Here is a 20,040-nt window from a genome sequence, read left to right on the forward strand (position 1 = left end):
TATACTTGTGATCATAAACATGGGCTCCCATTATTGACCAACCTAAAACTCATTCTATGTCATCAAAATGGATCTAAGAATTAGCCAAGTCCCCGTCTCCATCCGTATCTATTCACTGTACAAGGTCCATCCTAGAAGCAAAACCAAGGCTTGGACATCTTAAAGATGAAAGGGCATTGACTGTCAAAGTCACTTAGCCAACAAACAAGCTCCCATGAATAAACTCATAGGGACATTTTCTTTTTAACTCCAAAATTACATCCAACCCAAATTGAAGCTTTCCATCTCACCCTTCTTGCATCTAATTCTTTATTTTGCAAAATAAAAGTGTTTTTAGTGATAAAGTAGAGTTAAGCATTAACCTTATACCTGTTTAAATCTATTACAGTTCTATATTTTGAAGTAGGCTCTTCAAGCTGTTCTTCATGAACTCTTTTTTGCTATCAGCTTGTAGCAATGTGTTCACCACATAGTCCTTTAGTACAAACTGTTGAACACACTTTGGAATTACAACATTTTTCTTCCCAACCTCTGTAGTAACAGTAGCCTTCAAATTGAGAAAAGAGTCACAATGGATCCCTTCCTCTATTGTGTGTTGGTGGTATCTAACATGCATTATTGTTCTACCTAAACATCCATCCCGTGGAAGAAAATAATACATTTTTGCATTGCAACATGTTTGACACATAGGTGTTGCCCCACATTTGCGACATTTAAACCCTGTAGCAACCTCATCACGCCTAAGGGGATTGATTGCTGAGCCTTCAAAGAAACACATATTCTTATTATGATCAGAAATGCATTTCTCAGCAACACACTGAAATTGTCCACCATAATGGACTATGGACACAGATTTGTTGAAATGGGAGAAGTGGGTCATCTTTACTCTGCACCAATTATGTGGATCAAAATGTGTCTCCATGCCCCTCTTCCTACTTGAAAAACTGGCTGGTGGAAATTCGAAGAATATATTCCCATTATAGGAAGACAGAAGCTTTCTACCTCTCATGTACTGGAATTCCTTCAATTCCAACCGTAATGATCGAGATTGCCAAAATGCTTTATCCACCGCTTCAAAAACTAGTCCAGAAGGAATGCACCTACTTGTTTGGGAAGCTCATCTTCTTCACTTTCATCATTGGAGAGAATAACAAATTCCTCCTTCACTCCTTGCACAATTGGCATTGAAACTGATGCACTTTCCTTTACTCACTTTGGAGATCTTGTAATTAAAATCTCCTAACCTGTACGTCTATCAAGATCCCACTGAATTCCATTATCTCCCACACCACTATCGTGAAGAATAGATTTTTCTATCTGATTACCCTTATCCCGACATACATTCTCAAAACTATTTGATCCCAGCTTCAGCTTGAATCTTCTGCAGAGGAAGCTCCCTCCTATAACACACTTAGAGAAAATAATAGGAGGCTCTTGATCAAACTTCAAGTAGAATTCCCTCATATTTTGAGCACTTGAAAAAAAATTGGGGAGAAACTGACAAGAAAGAACAAAGATATTCTTCTGTATTATGAGCTTAAATTAGTTGTGTCCTTGCAAAGGACAAGTTAATTATTTTAACAAAATATACAACCATTTAAAATCTAGAGATATATAAGAATCTTAAAGAGCCACCCATATTGATTGTGTAATTGATTATGAGAGGAATAATAATGTTGAAATGAATGGGTTATGAGTGAGAAGTGCCGATTAATCACAAAAGTTATAGCATTGATTGCTTGTTCTCCCTCTCATCTTTATGTTCTTTTTCCTTCAAAAGAGTTTCATTCTTTTGTGATAAGTGAGAGAGAGTTAAACTTGGAAAGGCTGGTTCGTACACAGTTTTTTCATGAGCATGCTTACTTGGTATCATGTGCCTATGGATTTTTTGGTTGTGGTCTAGGCAAAGGTATCCTTTTCTTTCATGAACTTGAGCAAAACTCATATTTGAAGATTACACAAGTGACAAATGAGGTGCAAAAGAACCTTGAACTACAACAAATTGAGCAACTCATTTTGAACTCAAAGAAATCAAAGGTGAAAAATCTACTTGTGATTGTGAACATCCGACGTGATAAAGATTGGCTGGATTGCATTGCAAAGATATGCTTTTGTGGCAATAAGTTAATCCCTTTTATCTTTCTCATTCCACTTTGAAATCCTTGTCCTTGCAAGAAATGGTAAAGAACCTGAAGAATTGATCTATAACATCACAAAAAGCAAACTCTCCTTCAACAAACAAACCTCTTGTTTGGAGCTCTTCAACAATTGGCATTGTAACAATAATAAGAGGTTGGAGAGCAAACTTGAAAATGTGATGAAGGAGAAACTCTATATCACTCAGAATATTCCGGTTGCTGAGAAGCTACTTTAAGCATGGGATACGAAATTCCTTACTAGTGCCCGCACTGGCATAACACTTCCAGAATATGTTCTAGCTTCCTTGGATGGCTTCTTGATGGCAACTCAAGCTTCATGTATTTCAAGAACCAGTTGGGCCAACCATTTTTCTCACGTTGCATGGCATATAGGTATATTGCAAGAAATTGACTTGCTTATTTAATCATGGCTCTTCTGTAAGTATTTAAATTATTGCCCAAGTGCTTTAGTGTACATAACAAGTGTTTTTCTCAAGCTCTTAATTGATGGCATATATGAGCTAGAGTTCCATTGTCCCATTGCGCAGGAGTGAGAACTTTGTCCATGGTACTTGGAGTTGTGGAGGCAAGTGCCATTGTCACCTTTTGAGCTTGATCTCTACCTCAAGTATCATCCAGGTTTGATGAGTAAAAATTCCTAGCAATACCTTATGTTTCTACTTTATTGTAGAGGCACTTTTGGAGGGAGTGGAGATGCCTTAGGACAGGGATGAGATACATATTAAGCAAACCAAAGAGGAACAAGTGGAGAACCTAGTTGAAAACTCTCCTACCCCATATCATCCTATAGCAATTGTTCATTCCCGAGATCCTACTGCCATTGCTCGTCCCAAAATATCTTTTAATCCACATGTCCAAGTTCTTGATCTCAGGCTTGTTGGAAAGCCCTCACTAATCTCTTCAACCTTTTTGAAATCTTCAACTCTAAAATCCTCACTATATGTGAGATAATTGCCAAGAACTTCTCAACTCCAAAATCACTTGAACTTCACCAACTTCAATTGCATCTCCCCTCTAGGGCTCTAGCATGCTACTTCACTTCCTTTTTGAGTTCCTCCAACTCACAAACCACACAAATCTCTAAAAAACAAGAGAAAAATGCACAGTGAGTCAACCTTCTTAGTTGACAGTGGGGCAAAAGGGTAGATAGGGCATATGAAAGAGCTAGAGTTTGTGATAGAGACAAAAGTTTGAGCTAGAGAGGTTGGGAGATAGCTCTTATCTCCTAACAAGGTATGTCTTCCTTCACTCTATAAAGGCCTTTTTTTGTTGTTTTGGTTTGTAGATGTACATGAACTTATGCATCTGGAAAGACTTGGGAAGAACTCTTGGTTGAGCTCATTTAAATTTAGCATAAAATTTGACATGCAAAGTCTTCAAAGTTAAAAAAATTAATATGTATTGTAGACAATCACAGGCTAAAGGAGTGGCTAAAGACTTTAGTCAAAATTTCTGCTTATGAATGTAAGTTTATTATCATATACTTCATTTTTCTCAATTACATATATATTACTTTTGCAATGAACAAAACTCCATATGACATGATTTACAATATTGCAAAATCAAAGCTTTTATATAAGAAATAAATAGAGACTTTGAAGTTCCTCAATGTTTACTTGATGAACAGAGAGAAAAGATTGCTAAAAGTATTTGAGAATATGATGAAAGGGCTATCTACATTATGAAGCAAACTAAAGGTGAAAGTGATAAATTTTTGGCACCACATATTGGTGACAATCCAAATAGTCTTTTCATATTCTTTAACATCCACGTCAATACATTATTGGAAGAGATTGAAGAGGGGTGGTTACTAGAGAAGTTCACAAGCACAATAACTTATGATTGTTAATATGGTTAGCTTTATTTTATGCAATATACAACTTACAGGTATAACACAATTTCTAAGATCTTTCCTAAATATATTGACTACAGATATCTTTAATATAGAGGCATGCCATTTAAGGCACCAATTTTCACTCAACTTGTTGTAAAGGGTGTAAAGGATAGAGAAATGTATATAATAATATTTATAAAATTTCCAAAAGCATAAAAAATAAATTGCCTTTAAGAGTTAGAGCTCTTAGGGAAGGAGACTTTTACATTAAACCAAGAAAAAATTATTAATGTTAGCAATGATGGCAATGTTAACAATGATGGAGAGGAAAATGAAGAAACTCTAAATCAAGCTTAAAGTCCACCACCTAACAGCCAAAATTAGGCTTCAATTTCACCATTAGACAGTTAGAATTTAGATTAGGTTCCACTAGCACATGATGATGATTGAGAATATCACCTTAATCTCAATAGCTTTTACAAACCAAAGGTGGTAATATATTATAAACAACCAAAGGGAATGACTTGAGAAATTATCCATATAAAGGGAAATGACCCATTATTAATAGTGCATTCTCTTTTCCAATTTGTTAAAGGTTTTGGAATAAACATCCTTAAGTTTGAGTACTATTAGGCTGGGTGACTTTCTAGGAAGTCCAAATTCAAATGTTTACATTTACCTTGTCAAAGGTTTTAATTGATTAATGTTGATCTAGAATGATTTATCATTCTTCGGGATGGTGAATTCTTTATTCGACGATGATTATACATCTTTTCATTAATAATCTTTTATGATAATTAGTTATTCTCTTTGATGGTTTTTGACTTTTCACATTGCCACATTATTCTTTGTGATTTTCTCTGGATTGGTCTCTTGGGTTTGAGACATTAATAGAATGTTACTGACTTTTGTTTAAGAAACTTAAACCCCTTAGTATGGTTGATTGGCATCTATTTAGATTGGATAGTGCAATAATTAGCATGAACAAGTGTTTGTTAGTCTTACCACATTCATTTTGTTCTGTTAATTGTTGGTATAGTTGGTTTTGATAGATTAAATATTATTTCTTTTGGGTGATATATTCATGAATATTTTGCTTGTAAGTCAATGATATTTTATGTTCTTTTAGTTGTCTGTCGTAAGTTGTTTAGCATATTGTCTATAATCTTTGATAATTAAGTTTTATTATTGAGTTTCTTGATAACATACTAGCTACTGAAGTTTTTTGGATGGTGAATCCTATATTCTTTAATTATGATGATCTTGGTGGTTTTTATACTATAATATTAGTTTAGCAAATGTACTTACTTAATAATTCATCTAAGATTTATTCATTGATAATTAAGTCTTTAAGATATCATTGTTTATGACTTTGATATTGTCCATCTCTTGATCTTTGGGTTTATGTTAGTATAAGTAAACAGACTTCGACACTTCATATGCATAGTAAAATCTCTAGTCATGGAGTAGATTGGTCACATCACCCGCCTCTTTTTCAATATTCTCCTTATTTCATTTAAAAAAGTATACCTATATAAACAACTCTAACTATCTGTTTATAGTAGTCTATCTAACCTTATTGATGGGTTTGGTTTCGTTGCTTATGAGGATTGGGACTTCTCGCTTCTCTTTCTATTCCACTTAAAGCAAGGGCTATCATCTTTTATAAGCTGGGTGGCATCCATAGCAACTAGGGTGGCTAACTCTGTTACTCATTTCCTTGTCAGTAATAGTCGGAAGATATCCGAGTTGGTAGCGCATTTACATTAGACAAAGAGGTTACCTTAACTCATTTAAGTTGATGCATTTTTCATAAAGTGTGAATACTATGAATTTTTTTTAGAGTTGTTTTCTTGGCGGTGCTCTAAATTAAAGTATGCATTGACAAAGGTGTTGATTTTCCCGAAGAAGGGACGAGTGTCACAAATGTGATTGGGGGTATCAAAAGTTATTTGTCAGCTAGTGTTTTCAAATATTCTTTCCTTACTGCCACAACAGCAGAAGGTTGGTATTGTGGACCTTTTATCAGTCTCTCTTATGCAAGTGGAGTTAATTAGGCATTTCTGAGAGTACTTAAACCAGATGAGCATAAGGATGGAATTCCTACATATTATTAATTAAGCATATTTAACCTAATAAAGAGTTCCCATTTTATTGTGTCTTGCACTAGCTAGTGACAAGAACCCCGCAATATTGAGCTTGGTCTGTCAATATTTGCAAGATGATAGTTTATCGTATCTACTAAATACCCTTGCTATCATGCACCTTATGTTAGTTACCTTCGGTCCCAATTGCTATTTATGAAAAGTGTTTAAATTTACTAATTTGGCATATCTACGGAATATAGAGATTGTTTTGACACAATGGTATTAGTCCTACGTCTAAATTTGCAATCTAACACCATTCCATATTTAGTAAGTTTTGAGTTAGCCTTAAAGACTAACTCCTTGTACTAAGGGTGAAAGCCAAAAGTGTGAGTTCCTTAAAGGCAGGGGAGCGATGGGGGGTTCCAAATGTATAGTAGGGATAGTGGGTAAATTGGGCATAGCTAACCAACTTGAGGTATAGTCTAATTCCTGTTTGCATACCTGCCCTTGTTTTGTGTCTAACTTGAGTCTAAGCCTAAGTTATGTTAACTTATGGAGTACCCATATTCTCACGTTAAGCCACCAATATGCTGAAATAGCATTAAACTCTGTTTAGCTCCATTTTGCATGTTAGGCTTGGCATTGGGATGCTGAATGTTCTAGAACTGCTCCAAATCACTCCGTACTTCTATCCCTTCACTCTTTAGGCTATACACTTAAGAGTTACTCCGTGCTCTAGCACCTTCACTCTTTAGCTTCATGTTTAGGAATTTAGCTTTGTCCCTTCATTCAATGGTCCAAGGCCCTGAAACTCAGGTTCCGCTCCATTGTTCTTGGACACGTAGCATGTGACACATGGCATATAGAGGGTTTAGGTTGCTTCGTTAGTAAATTATCATAGGATAAAAGGTGTAAACCACATGCACTACAAAAGCCCTACGAGAGTGAGCAAGGGTTGGGGGAAAAGGAATTGAGACTTTGAGTTAAAGATATTAGTGTAAGTGATTAATTTTTCCATTCTACTTTAGTCACTTAACCGCATCTCTGACCACTTGGAGGAGTTTCATTCACAACCTCCATAAGTCCCATTCAGGACTTGGGGCTTGCTAGCCCCGAGAATGATATCCATGCCACTCAACCTTTGCACTTGATCCAAGTGCTCCACATGTCCGATCCCATAACTGACACCCCAAGGTACCATTGACATATGAACCCGTTACACTAGGCCACACTCATTCACCTTTTGTCACATCGGTGGTCTAACACCACCTGCATTGCAATCCCATCTCTCCAAGACTAGGCCATTTGTCCACGAGTGGTTATCCCAAATCCACTCTTTAGCATCCTTAAGATGCCTGTGGACATAGGGAATAACCTTCCTTAATATCTCTATTCCGGTCCTCACCAAGTCCCTTTCTGTCCTTGGTTGTGTTCACCAGCACTGCCACTGGATCAAGGCCCATGGGCCTGACCACTAAGTCCCACTGTCCTCTAAGACTTCCTCACTATGTGACTGTGTCCTTGGTCACTATACTACCTTTCTGTCCTTGGCTGTGTTCACCAACACTGCCACTGGATCAAGGCCCACGGGCCTGACCACTAAGTCCCACTGTCCTCTAGGACTTCCTCACCATGTGACTGTGTCCTTGGTCACCACACTAGAGGGCTACTCCCCTTCCTTTCCATAGACTGGGACTTTGGAACAACATTTTGGAACACCATGGCCCTACACAAGCCTCATGGGTACTCTCTCTGCCTTCCACCTTTAGGTGCTTTAGCCATGGCTTAGAGCGAGGTTCCATTGAGCCACACCAAGTATCCAAGTAGGTAGTGCCACCCACACTTGGACTGGGAGCATCGGCCAGTCGATCTCCCGAGGGAACTAGAGCCGGCCCTTGAACACTTCACCAAGCTACCCCATTTGTCAGTCCGTATTCACTTTAGCCTTGGACTTCCCAGTGGTTATCCCATCACCCAGCATCTGGGCACAACCTTCCTGGGCCAAACTAGCCTTTCCTAGCTGAATTGGCTCCACTAGAGTCCTCCCCCTCACTATACTATACACTAAACCCCCTAGGGTCTAGGAGACAAATGCTTTGGGCTTTCACCCTCTCAGACTCAAACTCAAACTCAAACTTGGACTCGGACTCGGACTCGGACTCGGGTTGGGGCTCGGTCTCGGCCTCGGCCTTGGTTTCGATCTCAGTCCCAGTCTCGGTCTCGGTCCCGGTCTTGGTCTCGGTCCCGGTCTCGGTCTTGATCTCGACTTCAGACTCCATCTCGGGTCCTTCTCGGACTCTATCTTAGGTCCATCTCGAACTCCATCTCAGACACTTCCATATGTCATGTGTTAGTCCTCTTGTGTCCATTTTCTAGAGACTCACTTATTGCTTGCTCCATGCTTGTTCTTTAAGCACTTCGTTGGGAGTTCTACTCTCGCTCTTGACTTTTTAAGTTGGAGTTTTTAGTTCAAATGTGTTACGCTCATTTGGTTTTCGCTTTGGCCACTACCACATGGCACCCTTCTAGCTCCACTTTGGGGCCTAAGGATCTTGTGTCTCACAATTAGGAGATAGCTTTCATCTCCCAATAAGTGGTGAACTCAGCATGATAAACTAGTCTAGTTTTCTTTGGAGAATGAAAAATTTTTCTTGACAAATAGAGAGATTTTAGAGTTTTAATGACTAAATTTTTGTTTGAGGGATCTCTAAGACTAATAAAATCTCCCCCTTATACAAATTTAGAATGCAAGTTCATAGATTTAAAGTTTTTGCTATTGTTTTTCCACTTTTCTTCATTTTGTTTGGTTTTAGAAAGATTTTTAATGGCAGAAGCATTCATTTTGGTTGTGCTTTATTTGGATTGAAATGACTTTTCCTTCTATTTCGAACAAGTTAAAAAACACATGATTTAGTGGAGAATCAAGCCGCATGCAAATATTTTTCTCTTCCTATGTTTACAATTTACTTTTGAAGGTTTAAGTTTGAGATTTTGGCACGGATTTGAAGAATTACTTGTGTGGGTGTTTAAATATGGTCATTAAGATTCTAAAGAGCAACTTTTTCCACTCCACTCATCAAGAAAGTGAGAGATTTTTTATTTTTTCTTGCTCTCTTCTTTCTTCTTTTTTCACAATTGAGTTCTAGAGCTCTAAAAGTGAGAGTTTTTTTAGCATTCTCTGAAATTTCTTTTGAGGATCTCTCCTTTTGATTTTTTATCTTTCATGGAAGTCCTTTCTTATTAAGGAATTCGCAAAGAATCATAAGTTTTAGTATTTTTTTATCACACATACTATATGGCCGCAACTTTGGGGAATTAATTATTTCTAGTTTCATTGCCATTTTCATCTTTATTAAGTGCATTAGATAGGTCTCTTGTAGATGTTTCTGCCATGTGCTTTCATGCAAGAATTAATACCAATTTGAAAAGTTTGGAGCAATTTCCCACTTCTTCTCATTTATTTTGAGTATAATAGGTGGTTTATGTTGTTTTCACTCAATTTTGAGTAATTTCGGTGAATATTTCCTTCTGTGGCCATGTATTTGGCATTAAAAGTTTTCTGATGCACTCTTTTTCACAATTTGTGATGTTCTAGAGCTCAAGATATTCACATTTTTGTCTCTACAAGATTGTGGATGTTGGTGAGTGACAATTCTTAAGGTTCTTCTTAGATTTTACAACCATGAGATCTTTACATCAAACTTAAAAGATTTTAGGAGCCAAGAATTTTTCATTCTTTGGGAGCACTTGCTACAACCCGGCATTTGCAGTGATTTCAGAATTTTATGCCCATTCATATGCTTTTCCTTAGCCTCCAAAGCCAAAACCCAGTGCCACACTTTCCCTCACATGGATTGTATAAATACATTCACATTGTACTCTTATGTGGTTGATCAAGCAATAGGACGAGAAGGCAGCAACATGATCGTTAAGATCCCAATGTCTGGCTCATAGAAGATAAGCTCCAAGCCTCACTGCAACATGTGAACCTTGCAACATGGATGAGCCATCTTTTCTAGATTCACATCAATTGAGGTGGTGGATCATTAGCTTGCACACAATTCCAAGGTGGAATGATTCCCCTTCTTGGTATCTGTGGCAAAGAGAAAGAACTTGGCTATGGAGATTGCTGCCAGAAACTATAGCTTGCGCTGAGGTCTAGAAATGTTATAAATACACGTTGAGCAGAGTGGAAGTGAAAACATGCTAGTGCTGTGTCTGAGCAAGATGGAAAATCAAATCACCACAAATGCCCAATGTCAGGACTTGCCATGAGAGATGCCAAACAGAAATACCACTCTCAAAGAAAACTTGCAAAACACACCTTAAAAGGCTCTAAATGTCTGCAAACTCACCTTCCCTCTAACAAATGTCCCTCTCAGAACTTGGAGCAGACTCAAACAGGGGAAGAACAACATGAAACACAATCACTCTTACACAAAGCAAAGAAGCTGTCATATTGCAAGGAAAGCTCAAGGACTTCCAACCAAATGAAGGACACGGTTTGAGAGAAAGCAGAGCGTGCACACATCCACGCTTTGTGAGCATCACATCTAAGACGAGAGTGTCTTGGTCCCAGACTCGGCCTGGCGCGCCACAGACTGGAGGCCTTGTCCCGGAGGTTGAGCCTGGGGATCCAGCTCCTGCGGATCACAATTCAACTCCACTGTGAGAGGAAGATCTGTGGTGGGATTCCACCATAAAATCCAGACAGGATCGCTTTGCAGCAGTCCCCCTAAAGGGAAGATAAGCTCCAATGTTGGTGTAAAACACGGTGCTAGATTGACACAACTAACCAATTGTGCAGTTTCATTACCTGCATGGCTTAAAGCAGACCTTATAGAAAAGAAAGAGCCCAATGCCTGGGCGATCAATTAGAACCTACCAATCAGACAGAGTCCTCTTTACTGGTTGGTAGAAGAGCAAAGATTATATCTACGATCTGCAAAATCTCCAATAACTGTTGAAAAAAAGAATAAAAACGAATGAAAGTTTTCCACCTGCATCACTGAAGATGGCCACTTTCTGTTCGGAGCCACTCCCTTCTCAAATCTTCCAGCTCGCTTCCAGCTGCGAGATTTGTCTTGCCGGACTAGCATAAAATCTCTGCAAAAGTGTCAGCACTGCTCTATAAACTTCACCGTCATGCTCTTTGGATGACCATGCTCTGTGATATCCCCTGCGCATTCAAAAGGATTACAACGGAATGGAAGAAGTTTGATTTACCATCGCCAAAGAGGATGCAATTCTTCCGGACACGGCAACTCGCTCAAGACAACTTTCAGCTCGTTATACATCTCGTCTGGAATCCACCGCTGATTAGCATCATCCTCCCTTTCTGCATTATATGGTCAAGGATCGACAAAAATGAAAACAAAGTAGATTACCTCTAGAGAGGCTAGAGAGGCGAGAAAGAACCACCAGCAGAACATTTACCAGGCCAGCCATTCCCGCGTCACCGTCGTAACTCACGGACAACAAAAGCCTGGGAAGCATCGGCTCGAAAGAAGGAAGGCAAGCTCTCTTAGCGTTCAAGTACGTGAAAAGAGACCACCAAGACGTAAAACCTCGTCGTTCGTTTTCTGGCACTGATCCGAGGATCACCGCAGACGAACACCAGCGGAAAAATACGGGAGCGATCGACTCGGTGCCATTTAATTCACTCGTTGCCCACCTCGTGATCGAGCAGAAGCTTTCGTGATCCTGAGATTCAGAAAAGAAGAGAATTCGTTTGCTAAGCTATAAAAGAAAAACGATGTTTACCTGTGCCTCACGCGCTTCAGGTGGTGGACATCGCAACAAGCACTCGAGCGCGCCGAGTCTAGTTTCCCTGTCGCTCAAGAAAGGTTCTGCTTGGACGCTTTGTGCTATGTCGTGCAGACATCGCCAGGACAAGTTGAAAGCCGACTGGTATTTGTTTCTTCGCTGTGAGAGCCTCAACGCGGTGTTTACGATTCGAAACAAAGGCTTGCCACACACGTCCCAGGACGTTGGAGTCACTGTGCTGACGAAATGGAGGAGCATTGACGCGACTTTTGAGAGCTCTTCAGTGCCCTCGGCGAGTAGAAGAGTTTCGATTCCCCTACTTGACAGAAGCAGCTCAATAACCTGCGATTATTGCTTGCTCTTAGAGCTGGCGACAAAAGCAAACTGTTCTTTTACCTGAAAAGACGATTTTGCATCTCCGTCCTCGGAATTGATAGATGGTGCACTCAAAGAGGTGATTGCTAAAGAAGCAAGCCACGAAAGCAGACCAGTGTTATTTATAAGGCTTTTCACAAACGAAGATATTGCAGCAGCTCTCCTTAAGACCTGTATAAAAAGCTGAGATGAGAATGAGTGAATTAAATTAACTTGCCTTCAAAGTCCATTGCTGAGCAGAGATATCTGCCATTGCCGACGTGCAAAAGCTCATCAGTATCTCAGCTACAAACTGCCGACGATAGATAAGAGCGTCCGCCGATGAAACAAGCCCTGCAATCAGCAGCTTCACAATCCAGTTTCTCTCGCCGCGAGAATTTGTGCTTCCGCTTGTAAACATAGTTTGGAAAAGAGGAATGGCCTGTGAGAAAATCAGCTCTGTTTAAATGAGTAAAAGAAGAAACAACACGTACCTGTAAATCTATGCTGGGGGATCGCAGTATAAACCGATTAACAACAACGTAGTTTGGACTTTCAGGATGCAATAAAATGCAGGAGGCTTCGGCTGCAAACAAAGAGATTACGGATGGTATCCGTTGCCATGGTTGACTGATAGCGTTCTTCATAAACACGAGCAGTGTGTTTATCTGGGACTTTCCTTTAAAACTCTGCACCTGTGATTCATAGAGAAAGAATTTAGAAAACAAGAAAGAACTCACAGGAACTGTACCTCAAGATGCGTGCTAAATGCCACGAGGAGCTCGTAGCCATATTTTCGCATGGCTTCCAAACTGGAGCTCATGCTCGCAAACGCAATCGCAAGGAAACCCGACCGTACAAACTCCTCAGCATCGATGCATCCCACAGAGAGAGCATGCATTGCGAACGGCAAGATAAACGCTGGGTCGTAAACTTCCGCGTTCTCTTCTTGTCGAGAATCATCAAATACCTACGGGGCAACAAAAGCATAAATCTCCAAACCAGAGAAAACAATTTTACCTGGACAGTTTCTGGAGTCCACATGTCTCTCTTCATGGGAAAGTGCAACGCCGTGAGGCCACACATCCTCAGATTCAGCGCAAGATCCTCCTTGAACCTACGTTTTCGCATCTCCTCGAGGCTTTCCTGGACTAAATCTTCACCGCCACTCTCCGTCTTGTCTCTCCGCCTCTCCAGAGCAGCGTCACCCCAGAGATAATCCATCTCGCTCATTCCCGAGAACCCGTCACCTTCTGAAGTCTCGATCTCGTGCATCAAACAGAATATCTCCTGGTCGAGAGTGCTTAAAGTTGCACCATAGGCTACCAAGAGAAGCGATTCCAGCTCCATTGAAGTCTGCCTCGAAGCCTCCCCGACACTGAAGTGTTCTCTGTGACGAACTCGGAACGCGTAGAGCACCCGCAGCAGTCTGACGATATGAAACCTCGCCTCTTCCTCCGAGACCGCGATTGGCACCTCACCCTCACTTCCCCGGTCGTTAAATAGCGAAAGAATTGACGGTATTTCAGTAAGCGCAGTGCCTCTCGCTTTACTCTTCGCCAGCAACGCCTGGACAAACTGCGAATGACCCGTCACGAAGTCCATAACGTCTGTAACCAGCTTGCGAATCTGTGCACCGTCCTCCGCTTTAAACATCTCCAGCAGCTTCACAAACACTCGTTGAAGCGCTCGCATTGCCTCGATCTTGCCAAACCTGAAGCGTAAAAGCGTCTTCGCCATCTTTTTGATCGACTTGTATACGAGCCCCGGGCTGGCAGCTAAAAGCCGCTCCACTGCGTCAGAGCAGGCGCCAAGGAGGCGTTCTTCGAGGAACACCAAACTTCTACTATCTTCACCTTGCTTGCCATCGAACTGCTTGTAGACCATAGCCATCGTTGAAAGAGAGACGGAGATGAATGTCAACGCCTCGGAAGTCGATGATTCATCACCCTGCTCGTGTTGAAGAAGTAGAATCCTCACCAAACTAGCTTTGGCAACCAGCCTGTTTGTCAAGCTTGGAAACGATGAGGCCGTGTCAAGCACCGTCGTATCGTGTAACAGTGAACGAAGTATACGAGACTTCTGCTTCGCTTGAAGAGGACGGATGTCAGCTGCTAGATCCAAGACGCTCACGCTGGTCGCGAGAAAAGACTTCTCATAGTGCTCTTCACCTTGATCCCAGACGCCGGAAGTAGTATCCCAGTCGATAAAACGCTTCGCGAGAAGATCACCGTAGACCTTGCTAAACTGAATGCCGATGTCTTCACTGCAGCCTTTGAAACTTCTGGAGTTCTCGAGAAAGTGCCGAGCCGCCGGTAGAAGTTGCAGAAGATCGCTTTCCGAGACATTAGATCCTTGCTCTGCTGTTTCCAAACTCAAGCCAGCCACCCGACGTCCAAACTCCACCATCATCACCGGGTTCTCTCGCACGAGATGAGTGACAATCTCAGCTTTCACTCTGCTTGCGTTTCGCATGCTGCAGTGCAAGACTTCTACAGGTACGATCGCTGCCAGGAGTTTCGTTGGCAGAAGAACCTTCATAGCCATAAGGAGGCACGAACTCGCAATCTCCAGCGACGATACCATGGCAAGCTCGAGAGTTGCATTGAATATTTGAGCGAGCAGATCTCCATGACTTTCATACCACCGCCTGTCCTCCGATGAGTCTTGACACTTTTGAAAGCCAGTGCTCGAAAGATAAAAGGCCACCTGCTGATACGAAACCATCTCGGGCAACGACGATTTTTCTCCGGACGTAGTTTTGGAAACCACTTTGCTTAGGACCGCATCCATGAGCCTCACGAACAAGTCCCGGTTGAGATACGGCGCCAGGGTCGAGATAAACAACAGTGATGCCGAAGGGACGACTTGTTTCCCTTCGGAAAGACTTTCTTCCAGCTCTGCGATGAATGTTTCCGTAGCTCGTTGAGTCAGAACCTCGCAATAACTACGTAAGGAGTCCCCGGAGTGTGATAACAAGAGTTCGAGCAAGAGAAGAACGTGATAGTTTAGCGGATGTAGCGACTTCATAAAAGTTCCCATCATCTGTTTTAGCTCGTCATGGCCAGCTGAAGGACAGATTTTCCACTGAAGCTGCTCCTGAATTTGCGTCTCCTTTGATAGAAACTGGACACTGATCACGGGATGAGAGAAGACGTCTTTCGCTAGCTGCTCCATGTCACCCGGTTGTAGTCTCTGGCTCAAGGCTACCATTGCTCCCAGCAACTTAAAATGAGCGTCGTACTGCCTTGAACCCCGAGCATACTCGTCGTTGATACTATGCAAGAGCATTCGAATGGAAATTATAACGTCGGCGTCCGATAAGCGTGATATAGCTTCCAGCAGCATACTCTCCATCAGTGGGACGTTCAAGAACTTCCCATGGTTATAACACGCAGCCCGAAACAGGACCGTGAACGAGCACTGTCGAAGTAGAGAAGACAGTAAATGTACCTGGTGACCGTCGGTCTCCATAGAGCTCGGGTCCGCAGAAAACAAGTCTGGCACCTCGGATAAAACTTCAGGATATGCTCCAATAAGAGACATAAGAACTGTAAAATCACCGGCGAAGGTAGCGTTGAATACTTCCAGGAGCTGGTGAAAATTCGCGATGAGCTCCGTAGGATGAACGCAATACAAAGACCTTGCAAACGCAAAGGCTTTGACGGCGCTTGGAGTAGACTCGTCTTCGCGGCACGTTTCCAAGAGATCTTGCAACTTGCTAAACGAACAAGTTTCCCTCCGGCAAACACTCTTCTTTCTTCCCGAAACAAAAGTAGCCGCAAGTGAACGCAGCAACAGTTTCAGCGCAGTCCACTCGCACGCATTTGGGTCACAGTTGCTGCTCAGCATTGACGTGATAACCATGGCCAAACTGCGAGGGTACACCTATGTCGATCAACGCTTTAGCTACATCAAAAAGTAAAACAAAGAACAAGGACCAACCTGAGAATGTAAAAGCAAATCTAAAACATTCGCGAGGTAAGCTGATATAGCTGCCTTTTGAGGTATCTTTAAGCTCTTGGCCTCAGGACGGGCAAGACGCACGAACGCATCCAATGAGCAGACAACCAAAGGTCCAAATTCATCACCTAGAGAACAGAAACTTAGCAGTAAGTACACGTTTCAAAGCAAAGCAGTGGCTTACCCACCAGTTCCTTTCGTGAGTAGAGAATGCAGCTGGTCCATATACTTGTAGAGGTTTCTCCCGACGTTCAGCACCAGGTCACACAGGAACGTAGCGATGGTCTCGTCCAAGCTACCATTCGGCCAACCAGGCAAGTTGTGAAGCCAAACCGAGATCTCGTACGGGTTGTTTTCAAACGCACCAGTGCTGAGCAAGGCTTCGTCCAGAAGAACGTGAGCTTTCTGGCGTAACTCAACGGTTTTCAAGCTTACCACTAGCCTGGTCAGCAGCTTGAAACTCGTGTAAAGACCATCCCCCAGCGCGCCTGAGCGTCTTGCTGACAGCAACAGTGCCACAAGAGAGTGCTGCTGAGACGAACTAAGGCACTTCGCGTCCTCTGGTACGAACTTGAGAGGATCGAAGTTGATGTCTCTTAGCGCAAGAGGCAGAACAACCTACAGTATGCACGTCAATTACCAAGTAAAATGGAAAGCATTTGTTTACCAAGTACGCACGGAAGACATCGAGTAGCTTAGCTTGCAAGAAGGTCGTGCCATCTTCTTCTTCGGCAAAGTCTTCTCCCCATATCTCCTTCAATCTTGTCAAGCTTGCTTCCTTGTGCTCAAGCTTGACTGCGATGCCGCTGGAAGATTTCAACCTCTTCTTCACGCCATCTTCATGAGAATCGTCGCGTTTCCTCTTGGAGCCTGTGGTGCTTTTAAACGAGAAATGCACAGATACCAGAGTCTGACCATCTGGTAAGACCGTCCTCGCCTTGTCTTGGATGTAGGTTCCAAGTTTCATCCAATCTTCTGAAAACTCGGAGCCTTGTCGTCTACTTTGTATGGCTTGCAGCAGCCTCTCCAGCACCGCAAGTACTTCCAGCAACAGCTTCAAACAGGCATGCGTCACCATACTGTCGTCGTGAAGAAGGGCCCTGTTGACCAATGGCCGTGAAAACGCTTGCGGCAAAACCCGACGAAGGCAGCTCTGCACTACAGACGATTCAGTTGACGGAGGTGCCGTTCCAGAGTATCTGTCGAATGGTGTTTCGGCATTTGCGATTCTCACCAAGGAAGATACGAGCGACATAGCCGAGAACCTGGAAGACGAGAAAGCAAAAGATACTCCAGTTAGAACGAAGACAATCCATAAAAGCGATTACTCTACCAGGTTGTAGACGTCCGAGGTTCCAAAGAATAAGGAAACGCATCAATGTAAGCAGCCGCTAGCAGTGGCCTGGCATTTGCAATAGCGAGTAGAAGCTCCCTGTGAGTATCCAGCTCTGAGGCCTTGAGCTTCAGCATTAACCTGAGCAATCTCCCGGAACCACCTCCATACTGTCCACTACTCTTTTGAAACTCGTCCCACGAAGAACCACTGGGACAAATCCCATGCCTCGGATCCGTGCAAACCGCCAGGAGAATTTCCTGCGCGACATCCACTGCTTCCGATGGCCTCTCTCGAGCAGTAATCTTCTGGAGCTGCTCCAAGGAAGCATCACCAAAGAGAGCCACTTGGATGCCTTGCGGTACCAAAGAAGAAGCGTGTAGCACCTTTCGCTTGAAAATGGAGAGCACGCGAGTGACTGTGTCGTCGTCATCGCTCGCGAGGCCGTGGAGAACTCCAGCGTAGAGGACGCGTTTCTGGAGAATCCACCTGAGCAGACCTGGATCCCCCGCCACCAAGAACGACAGAGCGAAATCGATGAAGAAAGCTCGAGTTGGAAGCTTGAGAGTGTTGTCACCTTTGGAAGAAGAAGACGAAGCGATCGAGGATTGCTGCTTGCTCTTGGCTGGATTCCTGGCGAGTTTCTTCAGAGCTTCCAGCGAGAAATCAAACTTGGACGCTACCTGCTTGGCGATAAGCTTCCCTCGCGACACGATCGCCGACATGAGACACAGAGCACCGTTCTCTCGACTCCTCTGCCCCGACGAGAGATGCGAGTAGACATCGCTGAGCTTCGTTTGCACGATCCACAGCGCGAATTTGTCGAGCCTGAGCTGCACTGCCAGCGATCTCTTCCCTTCCTCCCCATCTCTGGAAGAACAAGAGCTCGATCTCTCTCTCAATCCCGCCGGGTGCCGAAATACCTCGGCAAGAACCACGAGAGTGGACACGGCAATGCGAGCTTTGGGCCCGGCCTCGATCGCATTCTTGAGCTCCACGCATTTGGGAGACGCGAGCACATAATCTACCAAGAACTCACCCCCGCCATCGCCATCGCCATCGCTCTGGAGGATCCTGCGCATTCTCCCCAGGGCCGATGATTGCTGCTCCTCGGCCTTGGACGACAATCCCATCACCACTTCCAGCATCTGGTTGCTCACCATCCCTGTCACGACCCCGTCCATCACCGGTCGCTGTATTCCCTGCTGCGCAATCCCCTCCCCCTCCTCTTCGTCGTCCTCCATTGCCTAAAACCCTAGACCACAGTTTAGGGTTCTAAGAAGTTAAAGATTGAGGCTATTCACATTGTCTAACCATTGGGATGAATTACCTTCTTGCTTTCAGGGACTCGTTCCACCGTGACCAGCGCTCGCTGGTTTCACTCCTCACGAAGGTCACACAGTGGCTACTCCAGCGTTGGCACGAGTCCTCCACTCTTTGGAGACCGCATAGGTGTGCTTCATCTCCCAATCCGCATTGCGGCATGTCCCGGTTGCCAATCAAGGAGGCGATGGTTTCATGTTTACTTTGATTTCTTCACTAGAGATGCGCCATCCTCCAAAGGGATCCAACTTCGTCACCTTTGGCCTGAACAGATTATTCGGTTGGCGGTGGTGCCGTTCCATTCGGCATTTGCAATTATCACCAAGGAAGATACCAGCGACTTAGCCGAGAACCTGAAAAACGAGAAAGCAAAAGAAGCTTGAGAGTGTTGTCACCTTTGCTTGCTCTCGCCTGGATTCCTGGCGAGTTCTCCAGCGAGAAATCGAACTTGGATTATAAGCCTCCCTCCCGACACGATCGGGCACAGAGCGCCATTCGCTCGGCTCCTCTGCCCCAAGCGAGTAGACATTGCTCAGCTTCGCTTGCGCGATACAGAGGGCGAATTTGAGCTGTTCCGAAAATCCCGACCTCTCTTTCAATCCGAACTTCCTCGGCGAGATTCGATCGCATTCTTGAGCCTCACGCATTTTGCGAGCACATAATCGCCATCGCCATCCTTCGCATTCTCCCTAGCAATTTGTTAACATATTCTGCGTAGATTCTCTGCTATATCATTTTAAGGTTTAGGTCTTGCCTGACAGAGACATGGAACGAAACAGTATTAAGAATGCTAAGAATGTCAAGTGTGCAATAGATCAGCTGCCGGATGAAGTTCTCGCTGAAATTCTATCTCGGGTGAGTAACAAGTGTGGGGAGGATGGAAACTATGCTGGCTATTGCTTAGTTTGTAAGAGGTGGAACGGTGTTGGTAAGAAGGTTGGACTGGATGTGTCAATCGATTTGAGCCCACTGCTTTATAAGGAGTTGCAGGCTTGGCAAGGAATGCGTCTCAAACTGGGTCGGATCCGGACGCTCACCATCGACAAGTATCACTGGCACTTGCACAACGATTACTCGTGGCTAGCAGGTTTAAGCAAGTGCCTCGAGGAGATTACGATCGATGGTGGCCCGCTGGAACTTGTTGAGCACTTCTTTGATCTCGAGTGTCTTTCCAAGTGTTCCAAGCTCAAATACATGTCTGTAGCCAGAGTTGATGTTCGT

At 43.3% G+C, this 20,040-nt stretch overlaps 1 protein-coding gene across 2 annotated transcripts; it reads right to left on the reverse strand.

Annotated features, from left to right (window-relative positions):
* Window positions 1-10,877: 10,877 nt before the first annotated feature.
* LOC9637781 lies at window positions 10,878-18,745 on the reverse strand. Of its 2 annotated transcripts, XR_002992752.1 has the most exons (15): window positions 17,497-18,745; window positions 16,831-17,428; window positions 16,352-16,781; window positions 16,146-16,291; window positions 13,221-16,088; window positions 12,952-13,170; window positions 12,695-12,895; window positions 12,439-12,642; window positions 12,243-12,392; window positions 11,844-12,188; window positions 11,468-11,783; window positions 11,307-11,418; window positions 11,081-11,259; window positions 10,966-11,022; window positions 10,878-10,896 (listed from the first exon to the last, which is right to left on the reverse strand). XR_002992752.1 is itself a non-coding variant. In XM_024678186.1 (14 exons), the coding sequence occupies exons 1-13, from the start codon at window positions 18,738-18,740 to the stop codon at window positions 11,127-11,129; spliced, it is 6,966 nt and encodes a 2,321-aa protein (XP_024533954.1). In that variant the 5' UTR covers window positions 18,741-18,745; the 3' UTR covers window positions 10,923-11,022; window positions 11,081-11,126. The 2 variants fall into 2 exon arrangements, 1 of the variants encoding a protein (XP_024533954.1); XM_024678186.1 differs by lacking the exon at window positions 10,878-10,896 and having other exon boundaries at window positions 10,923-11,022.
* Between the last annotated feature and the right edge of the window lie 1,295 nt (window positions 18,746-20,040).

This window comes from Selaginella moellendorffii, unplaced genomic scaffold (genome assembly GCF_000143415.4).
Source record: "Selaginella moellendorffii unplaced genomic scaffold, v1.0 SELMOscaffold_21, whole genome shotgun sequence".
Taxonomy (NCBI): domain Eukaryota; kingdom Viridiplantae; phylum Streptophyta; class Lycopodiopsida; order Selaginellales; family Selaginellaceae; genus Selaginella; species Selaginella moellendorffii.

What these genes read in the sequence shown, in the direction of transcription:
- LOC9637781 (XM_024678186.1), bottom strand. Translation starts at nt 18,740, where the DNA reads ATGGAGGACGACGAAGAGGAGGGGGAGGGGATTGCGCAGCAGGGAATA. An exon ending in ATTTGCTTTTACATTCTCAG is followed by an intron (nt 16,089 to 16,145) that starts GTTGGTCCTTGT and finishes TGATCGACATAG; the next exon opens with GTGTACCCTCGCAGTTTGGC. An exon ending in CTGAAGCGCGTGAGGCACAG is followed by an intron (nt 11,784 to 11,843) that starts GTAAACATCGTT and finishes TCTGAATCTCAG; the next exon opens with GATCACGAAAGCTTCTGCTC.